This window comes from Cetorhinus maximus, chromosome 4 (genome assembly GCF_964194155.1).
Source record: "Cetorhinus maximus chromosome 4, sCetMax3.hap1.1, whole genome shotgun sequence".
In the NCBI taxonomy this organism is placed as follows: domain Eukaryota; kingdom Metazoa; phylum Chordata; class Chondrichthyes; order Lamniformes; family Cetorhinidae; genus Cetorhinus; species Cetorhinus maximus.
This window is the reverse complement of record NC_135882.1, coordinates 37,053,803-37,070,624: the sequence shown is the minus strand read 5'-3', so window position 1 is coordinate 37,070,624 and position 16,822 is coordinate 37,053,803. Positions and strand designations below refer to the sequence as shown.

The following is a 16,822-nucleotide window of genomic DNA, read 5'->3' as shown; positions in this document are numbered from 1 at the left end:
ATATTTGAACATCCATTAACTCACCTTGATCATTCAGAGGCCATTCAGCTTTTTTTTGGCACTGTATGCAGTCCTAAGGGATTGAGGCATTGACATTGGCTATCTGCTCCCACTGCCTTCGTTGTTTCTGTCTGGGAGGTCTCTTGGTCCACTATGGATACATCGCCTCTCTCCTCCTTTCAACTTTCTGTACTAAGACCTGCACTGCTGCACCCAAAAACTTGGGATCCCACTGACTGGCCTGCTGTGCCATTATTCTGGTTTATTCATAGGTGCTATCAGCCAGTTGAATGAGCTGCTGCAGCCAGAACCACTTAAAACAGTATATGCTAGTTTTAATTAGTGCTAGCCTTGCACCAATGCTGAGCTTGCAACTACTGAAACAGTGTGTTTAATGCTAAATTGCATGCCACTATCATGAGCAGGCAGCATTAAGTTTGCATGCTGCTTGCATTACTTACAATGGACATGGGTTAATCACACACACAACCCCGCAAAGTTGTTATACCTTATCAAATATTTAACCTGTATTGATAGATAGAGATGGAATTCAAGTTCCAAAGTTTCTCCTCATCTCACTCCTAAATTGCCCCATATCCTGAGACTGTGACCCCTTATCCTAGACCCCCAGTCAGAGGAAACATCATCTCTGCATCCAGTCCATCCTGCCCTGTCCTGTCAGAATTTTATACGTTTCAATGAGACCCCCTCTCATTCTTCTAAACTCCAGTGAATACAGGCCTTTTCAACCCAATCTCTCCTCATATGACAATCCTGCCATCCCAGGAATCAGTCTGTGAACCTTGGCTGCGCTCCCTCTATGGCAAGTATATCATTTTTTAGACAAGGAAACTAAAACTACACACAGTACTGCAGGTGTGGTCTCACCGAGGCCCTGTATAGCTGCAGTAAGACATCCTTGCTCCTGTACTCAAGTCCTCTCACAATGAATGCCAACATACCATTGGCCTCCTTAACTGCTTGCTGCACCTACATGCTTGCTTTCAGTGATTGATGTACAAAGATACCCAGGTCCCTTTGTACATCAACATTTCCCAATCTATCACCGTTTAAATAATACTGCCATTCTGTTTTTCCTACCAAAGTGGATAACTTCACATTTATCCATGTTATACTGCATCTGTCATGTATTTGCCCACTCACTCAACTTGTCTAAATCACCTTGAGGCCTCTTAACATCCTCCTCACCACACATTCCCACTAAGTTTCGTGTCGTCAGCAAACCTAGAAACATTACATTTGGTTCCCTCATTCAAATCATTGAAATATTGTGAATAGCTGGGGCCCAAGCATTGATCCCTGCGGTATCCCACTAGTCACTACCTGCCACTCTGAAAAAGACCTATTTATTCCTACTCTCTGTTTCCTGTCTACTAACCAATTCTCAATCCATGCCAATATATGAGACTAAAGAAATCCCATGAATTTTAATTTTGCACACTAATCTCTAATGTGGGACTTTATTAAAAGCTTCCTGAAAATCCAAATACACCACATCCACTGGTTCTCCCTTATCTATTCTGCCAGTTACGTCCTCAAAAAAAACTACTCCAGTAGGTTTGTCAAACATGATTTCCCTTTCATAAATTCATGCTGACTTTGTCTAATCCCGTTGATATTTTCTAAGTGGAAATGTGGATGATATAAATTAATCTGAAAAATGATGTTTCCAACAGCATAACAAATGGGTTTCCTCATCAAAAGAAATCATTGCATTCCGTAGAGCCTTGCTAAATCCAGTAACAGCTTTCCAATTTCAGCAGTTTGTGTCACTGAAGGGCAAACTGATGGAGAATAATATCATCTTCTGGCTTGAGGTTCAAAAGTACAAGGTAAATAAAATACAGAATTTGATTTTAAAAAGGTAATCAATAATTCAAAGCTGCACTCAAATGAGTCATAAGTTTAACTTACATTAAATAACAAAGAATTTCACTGGAAAAATTGTGCACGAGTGTATGAGTAAGTGTACATGCAAATTCGTGTCTGCACGTCTTTTTCTTTATCTGTGACTGTCTGAATATTAATTTCTATAGCCCAAATGGCACAGAGAAGTATACCAACCCTTTTTCTGTGCTTTCTCCTTCAGGACATGTATCATTCTCATGCTAGCGAGGAAAGTATTCAGAATAAGATCTCCTCCATTATCAATTGTTTCATCAATTCCAGCATCCCACCACCTGTGCAAATTGATATTCCATCAGAATATGCAAATAAAATCATTAATCGCATGCAAGAGCAAGGACCATACATCTTCAGAGAAGCACAGGTGTGTGAAGAATGACGGAGCTCAGTAAAATGGCTTAGTTGCATTAAGTGGTAAATAAGATTGTTGAACTGTGGATAACCGCATAGAAATATGACGTTGTGGCAATAACAGTTATCTGACTCGAAGGGTAGGATGGGGTACTAAATATTCCTGGATACAAGGTGTTCAGAAAAGATAAGGAAGGAAGGAGCAGAATTGAGCAGTATTGAGCACTATAGTGCTGGCGAGAAAGGGTGTTCCAGAGGGATCAAGGGCAAAATCTATTTGGCTAGAGCTTAGAAACAACAAAAGTGAGGTGAGAGTGACTGCCCTTGACATCGAGGCAGCATTTTACCGAGTGTGACATCAAGGAACCCTAGCAAAACTAGGGTCAATGAGAATCAGGGGGAGAACTTTCTGCTGGTTGGAGTAATACCTAGCACAAAGGAAGGTGGTCATGGTTGTTGGAGGTTAGTCACCTCCAGGACATCACTGCAGGAGTTGCTCAGGGTGGTGTCCTAGATCCAACCATCTTCAGCAGCTTCATCAATGATCCTCCTTCCATCATAAGGTGGGGATGTTTGCTGATGATTGCACAATGTTCAGGACCATTCACGAATCCTCAGATACTGAAGCAGTCCATGTCCAAATGCAGCAAGACCTGGACAAAATCCAGGCTTGGGCTGACAAGAGGCAAGGAACATTCGTGCCACACAAGTTCCAGGCAATGACCATCTCCAGCAAGAGGGAATCTAACCATTGCCACTTGACATTCAATGGCATTATCATCCTGGGGGTTACCATTGACCAGGAACTGAACTGGACAAGCCATATAAATACTGTAGCTACAAGAGCAGGTCAGAGGTTAGGAATCCTGCTGTGAGTAACTCACCTCCTGACTCCCCAAAGCCTGTCCACCATCTACAAGGCACATGTCAGGAGTATGATAGAATACTCCCCACTTGCCTGGATGAGTGCAGGTTCAACAACATTCAAGAAGCTTGACACCATCCAGCAGACTGCTTGATTGGCACCCCTTCCACAAACATTCACTCCCTCCACCACCGACGAACAGTAGCAGCAGTGTGCACCATCTACAAGATGCACTGCAGGAACTCTTCAAGGCTCCTTAGACAGCACCTTCTAAACCCACGACTGCTACCATCTAGAATGACAAGGGCAGCAGATACATGGCAATAACACCACCTGCAAGTTCCCCTCCAAACTACTCACCATCCTGACTTGGAAATAAATTGCCATTCCTTCACTGTCACTGGGTCAAAATCCTGGAACTCCCTCCCTATCAGCACTATAGATGTACCTTTACCACAGACACTGCAGCAGTTCAAGAAGGCGGCTCACCATCACTTGCTCAAGGCCAATTAGGAATGGGCAATAAATGCTGGCCTAGCCAGCGGCGCTCACATCTCACAAATGAATTTTTAAAAAAATCTCAACACGTTCTATAGGTCAGCAACTAGTAAAAAAATGTAAAGGAACAAATTGGCATGGAAATTTCAGAGAAGTGCAACAATTAGAGTAGTAATAATGGAAGATATTAATTATGCAAACATAGGCCCAAATCTTATGGTATCCATATTGTTGGAGATTGAAGGTAACTACAGAGGCATGAGGGAGGAGCTGGCCAGAATTGACTGGGAGATGAGCCTAGCAGGAAAGACAGTGGAACAACAATGGCAGGAGTTTCTGGGAGTAATTTGGGAGACACAACAAAAATTCATCCCTAGGAAGAAGAAGCATACTAAAGGGAGGACGAGGCAACCATGGCTTACAAGGGAAGTCAGGGACAGCATAAAAGCTAAAGAGAAAGCATACAATGCGGCGAAGAACAGTGGAAAGCCAGGGGATTGGGAAGCCTACAAAGACCAACAGAGGACAACTAAAAAAGAAATAAGGAGGGAGAAGATTAAATATGAGGGTAAACTAGCTAGTAATATAAAAGAAGATTGCAAGAGTTTTTTTTAGATATATAAAGGGTAAGAGAGAGGCAAAAGTGGACATTGGGCTGCTGGAAAATGACGCTGGAGAAGTAATAATGGGGAGCAAAGAAACGGCGGAGGAACTGAATAGGTACTTTGCATCAGTCTTCACGGAGGAAGACATGAGTAACATCCCCAAAATTCAAGAGAGTTGGGAGGCAGAGGTGAGTATGGTGGCCATTACCAAGGAGAAGGTGCTAGGAAAACTGAAAGGTCTCAAGGTGGATAAATCACCTGGACCAGATGGATTCACCCCAGAGTTCTGAAGGAGATAGCTGAAGAAATAGTGGAGGCATTAGTGGTGATCTTTCAGGAATCACTGGAGTCAGGGAGGATCCCAGAGGACTGGAAAATCGCTAATGTAACCCCCCTGTTTAAGAAGGGAGTGAAGCAAAAGATGGGAAATTACAGGCCGATTAGCCTGACCTTGGTCGTTGGTAAGATTTTAGAGTCCATTATTAAGGAGATTTCAGCATACTTGGAAGTGCATGGTAAAATAGGGCAAAGTCAGCATGGTTTCATCAAGGGGAGGTCATGCCTGACAAATCTGTTAGAATTCTTTGAGCAGGTTAGACAAAGGAGAGCCATCAGATGTTATCTACTTGGACTTCCAGAAGGCCTTTGACAAGGTGCCACACAGGAGGCTGCTCAGTAAGATAAGAGCCCATGGTGTTAGAGGCAATGTACTAGCATGGATAGAAGATTGGCTGTCTGGCAGGAGGCAGAGAGTAGGGATAAGGGGGTCCTTCTCAGGATGGCGGCCAGTGACTGGTGGAGTTCCGCAAGGGTCAGTGTTGGGACCACAACTTTTCACTTTATTCATTAATGATCCAGATGAAGGAACTGATGGCATCCTGGCTAAGTTTGCAGATGATACAAAGATAGGTGGAGGGACAGATAGTATTGAGGAGGCGGGGAGGCTGTAGAAGGATTTAGACAGGTTAGGAGAATGGGCAAAGAAGTAGCAGATGGAGTACAACGTGGGAAAGTGTGAGGTCATGCACTTTGGTAGGAAGAATAGAGGCATAGACTATATTCTAAATGGGGAGAGAATTCAGAAATCTGGAGTGCAAAGTGACTTGGGAGTCCTAGTCCAGGATTCTCTTAAGGTTAACTTGCAGGTTGAGTCGGTAGTTAGGAAGGCAAATGCAATGTTGGCATTTATTTCGAGAGGACTAGAATATAAAAGCAGGGATGTGCTGCTGAGGCTTTATAAGGCTCTGGTCAGACCACATTTAGAATATTGTGAGCAATTTTGGGCCCCGTATCTCAGGAAGGATGTGCTGGCCCTGGAGAGGGTCCAGAGGAGGTTCACGAGAATGACCCAAGGAATGAAAGGCTTAACATATGAGGAACATTTGAGGACTCTGGGTCTATACTCGATGGAGTTTAGAAGGATATGGGGGGATCTGATTGAAACTTACAGAATACTGAAAGGCCTGGATAGAGTGGACGTGGGGAAGATGTTTCCATTAGTAGGAGAGACAAGGACCTGAGGGCACAGCCTCAGAGTAAAGGGAAGACCTTTTAGAACAGAGATGAGGAGAAACTTCTTTAGCCAGAGAGTGGTGAATCTATGGAATTCATTGCCACAGAAGGCTGTGGACGCCAGGTCATTGAGTGTATTTAAGACCGAGATAGATAGGTTCTTGATTGGTATGGGGAGAAGGCAGGAGATTGGGGCTGAGAAACTTATCAGCCATGATTGTATGGCGGAGCAGACTCGATGGGCCGAATGGCCTAATTTCTGCTCCTATGTCTTATGGTCTTATGGTCCTATGATTGGACTAAATATGGGAGTTGCACGTCAGGACCCCGCGAAAGCTCTGACGCATGCAAATGCACTGAAATTGCTCAAGGAGTTTAAACTTCCCCAACCCAACCTGCCTACCCTACACATCCCACCAGATAACCAATCCCTACCTAACTACTCTCGACCCGACCAGATTACCACGTCCACCCAACTAACACCCACAACCCAACCCAAATACCCATCCCAACCAACTAGCCCCCAACATGAATACATCTTCACCTGATTACCCCAACAACCCAACCCCACTACCCCCATCACCCGACGACTCAGCTACCAGTAGTGGTAGGTAAAATGTTAGAATCTATTAGGATGTGATAACTGGACACTTAGAAAATAATGGTAGGATTGAGCAGAGTCAACATGGATGTATGAAAGGAAAATCATGTTTGACAAACCTGTTGGAGTTTTTTTGTGGATCTAACTAGCAGAATAAATAAGGGAGAACCAGTGGATGAAAAGTATTTGGATTTTCATAAATCTTTCAATTGGGACTCACACAAGAGGCTAGTAAGCAAAATCTGAGCACATGGGATTGGGGTTCTTATACTGGCATGGATTGAGACTTGATTAACAGACAGGAAACAGAGTAGGAATAAGTGGGTCATTCTCAGATTGGCAGGCTGTGACTTGTGGAAAAGGAAAAGGTAGGGCCAATCAGAAATGTACCTGGTAACTTGTGGGTTGATGCTGAAGATGTGGGCAGGGTTCCCAATGAGTACTTTGCCTCTGTCTTCACTAAGGAGAGGGATGATGCAGACATTCTAGTTAAAGAGGAGGTGTGTGAAATATTAGAAACAATATGCATAGTGAGAGACGAAGTACTGAAAGGACTGACATTCTTGAAGGTGGATAAATAACCAGGGCTAGATGGATTGTTTCCCATGCTGTTGAAGGAAGCCAGGGAGGAAATAACAGATGCTCTGAGAGTAATTTTCCAATCCTCACTAGATACAGGGAAGGTCCCAGAGGATTGGAGGTCTGTGAACATTGTACCATTATTTAAAAAGTGTGTGAGGGTTAGGCCAGAAAATTATAGGCCGGTCAGTCTGACTTCTGTGGTGGGCAAATTATTGGAAACAATTCTGAGAGACAGGTAAACTGTCACTTAGAAAGGCATGGATTGATCAGGGATAGTCAGCATGGTTTTCTTAGGGAAAGATTGTGTCTTACTAACTTAATAGAATTTTTTGAGGAAGTAACAATGAGGGTGGTGCAATGGATGTTGTCTACATGGATTTCAGTAATGCATTTGACAAGGTCCCACATGATATACTGGTCAGAAAAGATCTCATAGGATACAGGGGAAGGTGTCAGGTTGGATCCAAAATTAGCTCAGTGACGAGAAACAAAGGGTAGTGGTCAATGATGTTTTTGCGAATGGAAAATGGTTTCCAGTGGTATTCCACAGGGCTCAGTGTTGGGGCCCTTACTTATAGTTGTATATATTAATGATTTAGACTTAAATGTGGGAGGCATGATTGGGAAATTTGCAGGTGACACAAAAATTGCCCGTGTAGTTGTTAGTGAAGAGGATAGCTGTCCACTCCAGAATTATATCAATAGTTTGGTTGAGTGTGTGGAGAATTGGCAAATGGAATTCCACCCGGAGAAGTAGGAAGGGCAAACAGAGCAAGGGAATACTCAATAAATGGGAAGTTATTGAGAGGGGTTGAGGAAATGAGAGACCTTGGAGTGCATGTCCACCACAGGCCCTTGAAGGTGGCAGGACAGGTGGTCAAGAAAGCATTTGGAATGCTTTCTTTTATTGGGCAAGGTATTGAATACAAAAGCAGGGATGTAATCATGGAACTGTATAAAATGCTGGTTAGACCACAGCTGGAATTTTGTGTACAGTTCTGGTCACCACATTACAGGAAGAACATAATTTACAAGATTTACAAGAATGTTGCCAGGGCTTGAAAATTACAGCTATGAAGAGAGATTGGATAGGCTAGGGTTGTTTTCCTTAGAACAGAGGAGGTTAAGGGATGACCTAATTGGGATGTACAAAATTATGAGGGGCCTAGATAGGGTAGACAGGACAGACTTGTTTCCCCTAGCTGAGGGGTCAATTACCTGGGGATATAGATTTAAGGTGATTGGTAGAAGGACTAGAGGGGCCATGAGGAAAAACTTTTGAACCCAGAGGGTGGTCGGTGTCTGGAATTCACTGCCTGAGTTGGTGGTTGAGGCTGAAATGCTCAACTCATTTAAAACGCACCTGAATCTGCATCTGAGGTGCTGTAACCTTCAAAGCTATTGACCAGGTGCTGGAATGTGGGATTAAAATGAACAGCTAGTTCCTTTTTTCTCTTTTTGGCCTGCACAGACACGATACGCTGAATGGCCTCTTTCTGCACCATAACTTTTCTATGGTTTTAGTGGAGCACCGCAAACGTCAGGACTTGGGCACTAGCTATTCATAATCTATATCAATGATTTGGATGTGGTGACCAAATGTAATATTTCTAAGTTTGCTAATGACACAAAACTAGGTGGGATTGTGAGTTGTGAGGCTTCAAGGGGTTTTAGACAAGCCAACTGAATGGGCAAGAAGATGGAATATAATGTGGAAAAATGTGACGTTATCCACTTTGGTAGAAAAATCAGAAATGCAGAGTATTACTTAACTTTTGAAAGATTGGGAAGTATTGGCGTCCAAAAGGGACCTGGGTGTCCGTGTTCATAAGTCACTGAAAACTAACATGCAGGTGTAACAAGCAATTAAGAAGTGCCATACTCAGTACATATATGAGGATATTATGGACTGTAAGGTCACACTTTGTGAAAGTTGACACAAACTCTATTAAGATGGCTGCAACTTAACATATGACTATGGACATTAAAACTGTGGTCAGTATTTGATTCTGTGGCTAATATTGACCCTTCCCCCCACATGACTACCCCCTGGCCTGACCCTCCCAACCCGATCACCCACACCCAACTAGCCCCTTCAAACCAACCCGACTACCCCACACCTGGCAACCCCCACTGACCCAGCTCCCTTCCAGCCGACTACTTTCCCACCCAACTACTCCCTGACACAACCCAAAAACCCCCAACCCAAACGGACTGACCACCATTCAACTAGCCCCACATCCAACCTGATTCCCCAACCACTACTCCACCCAACCCAACCCAATTACACCCCCACCTGACGACTCCCTTCTATCCAATCTGACAAACCTCCATCTAGCAACCCACCAAACCGCCCATGCTGCCCCCCCATCAGACTACTCTCCCAACCTGACTCAGTTACACCCACACCCAACCATCCCCACCAACCGACCTGACTATTGCCCGATCTGACTAACCCTCCACCCACCACCTGCCCATCTGACCCAACCGATGACACCACCACCCAAGTACCCCCACCGATCTGATGATCTCCAGCAACTAGCTCCCAACCTGACCCAACGACCATGCCACTCAACTAACCCCCACCCAACCCACCACCAAATACTCCCTGACCCAACCCGCCTGCCCCTCGACACGACTAAACCCCAACCCAACCCAACTGCCACCCTAGCCGAGTACCCCTGACCCAACCAAACCCCACAACTGACTAGCCTCCAATCCGAAACGACTACCCACACCCAACATGACTACCCCTACGCCACCGGACTACTCCCCAGGACCTGACCCAACTACGACCCTCACCTGACTACCCCACCGCCTGGCAACACCCCGAACCAACCCAACTACCCATGACCCGGCTCCCCCAGCCTGACCCAACTAACCTTCCCCACACCCAACCCCAACCTGAGCTGATTACTCCACACCCAATTCGACAAGCCATCACCAGATTACTGCTATATCTGGCCTTATTCTCCCCATCTGTTTACCCCCTGAAGCCGACCCAGCTACCCCTGCAATTTGATTGGACCACCCAATATCCGACTACACACCCGATCCCACAGCCCCCCACCTGAATTCCCTGACACAACTCCACCCAAACCACTTGAATACCCTCCAACCTAATACAACTAGTCCCACCTGACTATCCCCAACCCAATCCGACTATGTCCTAGACAACCTGACGTCCCCTCTCAACAACCCCTGACCTGATCTGACTAGCCCCAGCTAACTACACACCCTCAGCCGGACCCGATGCGTCCTCACCATGATGCGATTCTCCGCTTGAACCAACTTGAATAACACCAAAACTGACGCAACAACCCACCCTACCCCTCCCAGCTGACTACCCCCACCGAGCCAATCTGACTATGCAACTCCAACGCATCTATTGCTCCCGCCACCAAACTGGCCCATCTACACCTTCCACCTAAATATTCCCCACCCAACTGGATAGCGCCCGACTCCGTCCCCCACCTGAGTGCTCCCCTGACCTGACCCAACTACCTCCCCAAATCAACATGACTACCCCTCCAATCCAACTCCTCCATGACCAGATTCCCCTCTACCCAACTATACCCTGACCCGACCTAGCTACATCCTACCTGCCCCGAACTGACTACCACCCTCCCGACTACCCCAAACTGCCTTGAATACCCTCTTCCCACCAGACTAACCCCCACTCAATGCAAATACCCACCCCACCCGCCAAAACCCACAGATGACTACTCCCTCAAACCAACCCGACTGCACCCCCACCTGACCTCATCTGTCCCCATCTGACCTGAATACCCCCGACCTGACCCAACCACCATGCCCACCTGACTAACAACCCCAACCCAACCCAATATGAATTCCCCTACTTGACTATCTCTCAACTCAACCCAACTCCACCTCATCCATCTAATCCCCGACTCAACTGGACTAGCCCCACCTGACTGCAGCCCAACTACCCCCAACCTGACTGTACCCCCACCTGTTCCCTGACCTTTCTACATCCCCATTTGACTACTCAACCCAAATAAGCCTCACCCATCTGCCAACCTGACTACCCTACTCCACCCCCACCCATTTATCCCCCGACTAAACTTCCAACCTGACTCGACTACCCCTCAACCCAACCTGAATAACCCCCATCCAACTACCCCTCAGACCCAATCCATCTCCCCTACCCAGCTATCCCCTGACCCAACTAACCCCTGATGCAACCCAGCCACCCCCCTCCTACGTGCCTATCCCCCCGACCTGACAACACCCCCATCCAACTACCCATCCACCCAACTATCCCCCTGACCCAACCCAACTACCCTCCAAGTTGACTATCCACTTACTAACCCACTAAAAGACTTGAGAGCTGTAAAACCTAGCTGAATACAGCAGCTGATGTCGTGAAAACGGATTGTGTCCTCTCCTCATCTGCCTTTTCTTGCATTCCAAGGTTTTCCCTTTGAAAAGCTGCTCTGGCCAGTGTTGCTACAGGCCAGAATCTGAAGCCCTGTTGATTATGGGTAGTATTGTCTGGTCAGAGAAAACTCCACAGGTAGCCAACTGGAAAACTGGAAGATCAACAGAGAAACATACATAGAAAATAAGAGCAGGAGTAGGCCATTCAGCCCTTTGAGCCTGCTCCGCCATTCATTATGATCATGGCTGATCATCCAACTCAGTAGCCTGCTCCTTCTTTCTCCCCATATCCTTCGATCCCTTTCGCCCCAAGAGCTATATCTAACTCCTCCTTGAAAACATACAATGCTTTAGCCTCAACTACTTTCTGAGGCAACGAATTCCACAGGCTCACCACTCTCTGGGTGAAGAAATTTCTCCTCATCTCAGTCTTAAATGGTCTATCCCATATCCTCAGAATGTGACCCCTGGTTCTGGACTCCCCCACCATTGGGAAATCCTTCCTGCATCTACCCTGTCTAGTCCTGTTAGAATTTTATAGGTTTCTATGAGATCCCCCCTCATTCTTCTGAGCTCCAGCGAATATAATCCTAACCGACTCAATCTCACCTTATATGTCAGTCCCGCCATCCCAGGAATCAGTCAGATAAACCTTTGCTGCAGTCCCTCTATAGAAAGAACATCCTCCCTCAGATAAAGAGACCAAAACTGCATACAATATTCCAGATGTGGTCTCACCAAGGCCCTGTATAATTGCAGTAAGACATCCCTGCTCCTATACTGGAATCCTCTCGCTGTGAAGGCCAACATACCATTTGCCTGCATGCTTACCTTCAGCAACTGGTGTACGAGGACACCCAGGTCTCGTTGCACATTCCCCTCTCTCAATTTATAGCTATTCAGATAATAATCTGCCTTCCTTTTTTTGCTACCAAAGTGGATAACCTCACTTTTATTCACATTATACTGCATCTGCCATGATTTGCCCACTCACTCAGCTTGTCCAAATCACACTGAAGCATCTCTGCATCCTCCTCACAGCTCACCCTCCCATCCAGCTTTGTGTCGTCTGTAAATTTGGAACTATTAAATTTAGTTCCCTCATCTAAATCATTAATATATATTGTGAATAGCTGGGGTCCCAGCACCAATCCCTGCGGTAGCCCACTAGTCACAGCCTGCCATTCGGAAGAAGACCTGTTTATTCCCACTCTTTGTTTCCTGTCTGCCGATAGTTTTCTATCCATCTCGATACACTTCCCCAATCCCATGCACTTTAATTTTACATGCCAATCTCTTATGTGGGACTTTGTCGAAAGCCTTCTGAAAGTCCAAATAAACCACATCCACTGGCTCCCCCTCATCAACTCTACTAGTGACATCCTCGAAAAACTCCAGTAGATTTGTCAAGCATGATTTCCCTTTCATAAATTAATGCTGACTCTGTCCAATTCTGCCATTGTTTTCCAAGTGCTCAGCTATTAAATCTTTTATAATGGACTCTAGAGTTTTCCCCACTACTGACGTCAGGCTGACTAGTCTATAATTCCCCGTTTTCTCTCTACCTCCCTTTTTAAATAGTGGGGTTACATTAGCTACCCTCCAATCTGTAGGAGCTGTTCCAGAGTCTATAGAATCTTGGAAGATGACCACCAATGCATCCATTATTTCTAGGGCCACTACCTTAAGTACTCTGGGATGTAGATTATCACGCCCTGGGGATTTATCGGCTTTCAATCTCGTCAATTTCCCCAATACCATTTCCCTAATAATACTGATTTCTTTCAGTTCCTCCCTCTCACTAAACCCTGTGTTCCCCAACATTTCTGGTATGTTATTTGTGTCCTCCTGTGTGAAGACAGAACCAAAGTATGCATTTAGTTGGTCAGCCATTTCCTTGTTCCCCATTACAAATTCCCCTGTTTCTGACTGTAAGGGACCTACATTTGTCTTCCTCAATCTTTTTCTCTTCACATACCTATAGAAACTCTCGTACTCTATTTTCCCCTTCTTAATTAATCCCTATGTCCTCCTTTGCTGAATTCTAAACTGCTCCCAATCCTCAGGTCTGTTGTTTTTTCTGACCAATTTGTATGCCTCTTCCTTGGATCTAATACTATCTTTAATTTCCCTTGTAATCCATGGTTTGACCACCCTTCCTGTTTTACTTTTGCGCCAGACAGGAATAAACAATTGTTGCAGTTCACCCATGCGTTCTTTGAATGTTTGCCATTGCTTATCTACCATCATCCCTTTAAGTAACATTTCCCCATCCATCATAGCCAACTCGCGTCTCATACCATCGTAGTTTCTTTTATTAAGATTCAGGACCCTAGTCTCAGAATCAACCACGTCACCCTCCATCTTGATGAAGAATTCCATCATATTATCGTCGCTCATCCCCAAGGGGCCTCGCACAACTAGATTGCCAATTATTCCTTTCTCATTACACAATACCCATTCTAGGATGGCCTGTTATCTAGTTGGTTCCTCAACGTATTGGTCCAGAAAACCATCCTCTAGTACACTCCAGGAATTCCTCTATGGTATTGTTAATTTGATTTGCCCAATTTATATGCATATTAACGTCACCCATAATTACAGATGTTCCTTTATTGCATGCATCTCTAATTTCCTGTTTAATGCCATTCCCAACATCACCACTACATTTTGAGGGTCTATATACAACCCCCATTAATGTTTTTTGCCCCTTAGTGTTTCTCAGCTCTACCCATACAGGCTCCACATCGACGGAGCTACTATCTTCCCTCACTATCGCATTAATTTCCTCTTCAACCAGCAATGCAACTCCACTACCTTTTCCTTTTTGTCTGTCCTTCCTAAATACTGAATACCCCTGGATGTTCAGTTCCCATCCCTGGTCACCCTGCAGTCATGTCTCCGTAATCCCGACTGTGTCACACCTGTTTACATCTGTTTGCATGGTTAATTCATCCACTTTATTGCGAATGCTCCTTGCGTTAAGGCGCATAGCCTTAAGGCTTGTCTTTTTAACATTACTCATCCCGTTCCCACTATTTTAAACTGAGATCCTGTTTGATTCTTGCCCTTGATTTCTCTCCCAATCACTTTTCTTATTCCCCTTTCTGTCTTTTGTTCTTGCCCTTGATTCCCCTTCCTCTGACTCCTTGCATATGTTCCCATCCCCCTGCCATTTTAGTTTAAGCCCTCCCCAACCACTCTAGCAAATAATCCCCCTAGGACATCAGTCCTGGTCCTGCCCAGGTGTAACCCGTCCAGTTTGTACTGGTCCCACCTCCTCCAGAACTGGTCCCAATGTCTCAGGAATCTGAAACCCTGTCCTTCAACCATCACTTCAGCCGCGTATTCATCTGATATATCCTGCTATTTCTACTCTGACAAGCACGTGGCACTGGTAGTAATCCTGAGATCACTACCTTTGAGATCCTACTTTTCAACTTACTTCCTAACTCCCTATATTCTGCTTTTAGGACCTCATCCCTTTTTTTACCTATGTCATTTGTACCAATGTGTACCACAACCGCTGGCTGTTCAGAATGTCCTGTAGCCGCTCTGAGACACCTTTGACTCTAGCACCAGGGAGGCAACATACCATCCTGGAGTCTTGCATGCGGCCACAGAAACACCTATCTATTCCCCTTACAATTGAATCCCCTATAACTATTGGGCCTATATACTGGGATGGTAACAATGTAAAGGGCAGAAAGGAGCAAGAATTCATAGACTGTGTTCAGGTGATTTTTCTCCGTCAGCATGTTTCTGTTCCAATGAGAAAGGAGGTAGCTGCGCCTGATTCTTGGGACTGATGTGTACCAAGCAGGTCAAGTGTCAGTCGGGGCACAGTTAGGGAACAGTGATCATTACATCATAAGGTTTATGTTGACGATGGAAAGGGAGTAAGAATAATTCATTGGTTAAAGGCAAACTGCAATGGGATGAAAACAGATCTTGACTGGATATGGAAACGGAAAATGCTGGAAATGCTCAGCATGTCCAGCAGCATCTCTAGAGAAAGAAACAGATTTACGGTCATGACCTTACATCAGAACACCTTTCAAACACAGATGCTGCTGAGTATTTCCAGCATTTTCTTTTTTTATTTCAGATTTCCAGTTTTTTGCATTTGGCCATGCAAATAAATTGGAATCAAAGGTTGGCAGATGAAACTGAGCAATGGGCTGCCTTCAAAGAGGAGATAGTTCGGGTACAGTCAAGATATGTTCCCATGGGAGAAAGGAAGGACAAACAAATCCACTGCTCTCTGGATGATAAATGAGATAGAGAGTAAGGTGAATCAGAAAAAGGGTGCAGATGACAGATGGATAAGACATTTGAAAATCAGGCTCAATATCGAATGTTCGGAGGGAAATTGAAAAAAACAAATCAGAGAAGTAAAGAGAGAATGTGAGAGGAACCTGGCAGCTTACATAAAAGGGAATCCAAAAGTCTTCTATAGGAAAATAAGTAGTAACGGGGTGATAAAAAAGAGGAAAAAAACAAAAAGCTAAAAGCTACTGCGGATGCTGGAAATCCAAAACAAAAACAGAATTACCTGGAAAAACTCAGCAAGTCTGGCAGCATCGGCGGAGAAGAAATCAGTTAACGTTTCGAGCCTTCATGGCCCTTCGGCAGAACTGGAGCATAGTTAGAAGAAAGGAGAAATATAAATTGGTTTAAGGTGGGTGGTGGGGGGGGAAGAGACACATTGAGGGTGTGGTATGATGATTGTGGAGATGAGCAGATAATCAAAAGATGTCACAGACAAAAGGGTCAAAGAGGTGTTGAAGGTGGTGGTCTTTGTCTGAGAAAAGTGCTAATTAAGAATGGAAGACAGGATATTCAAAGTACAGCTCTAGTGGGGGTGGGGTGGAAAGACTAGAGGTTTTAGTTTTAGATTTAAAAATAATGGAAATAGGTGGGGAAAGAAGAATCTATATAAATTATTGAAAAAAAAGCGGGGGGGGGGAAAGAAACGGGGTGGGGATGGGGGGAGGGGGAGTTTAAGATCTAAAGTTGTTGAATTCAATATTCAGCCTGGAGGGCTGTAAAGTGCCTAGTCGGAAGATGAGGTGCTGTTCCTCCAGTTTGCGTTGGGCTTCACTGGAACAATGCAGCAAGCCAAGGACAGACATGTTGGCAAGAGAACAGGGTGGAGTGTTAAAATGGCAAGCGACAGGGAGGTTTGGGTCTTTCTTGCGGACAGACCGCAGGTGTTCCGCAAAACGGTCGCCCAGTTTGCGTTTGGTCTCTCCAATGTAGAGGAGACCACAGTGGGAGCAACGAATGCAGTAGACTAAGTTAGGGGAAATGCAAGTGAAATGCCGCAAGAAAGACCCAAACCTCCCTGCCGCTTGCCATTCTAACACTCCACCCTGTTCTCTTGCCAACATGTCTGTCCTTGGCTTGCTGCATTGTTCCAGTGAAGCCCAACGCAAACTGGAGGAACAGCACTTCATCATCCGACTAGGCACTTTACAG

At 45.1% G+C, this 16,822-nt stretch overlaps 1 protein-coding gene across 1 annotated transcript in view; it reads left to right on the top strand.

Annotated features, from left to right (window-relative positions):
* Window positions 1-1,699: 1,699 nt before the first annotated feature.
* The window catches only part of LOC144679573 (regulator of G-protein signaling 22-like), a 56,636-nt gene continuing 41,513 nt past the window's right edge, over window positions 1,700-16,822 (top strand). The window contains exons 1-2 of the mRNA XM_078540080.1: window positions 1,700-1,853; window positions 2,111-2,290. Of these exons, the coding sequence (XP_078396206.1) occupies window positions 1,809-1,853; window positions 2,111-2,290 (225 nt within the window). The 5' untranslated portion in view covers window positions 1,700-1,808. The remainder of the gene's footprint in view (window positions 1,854-2,110; window positions 2,291-16,822) is intronic.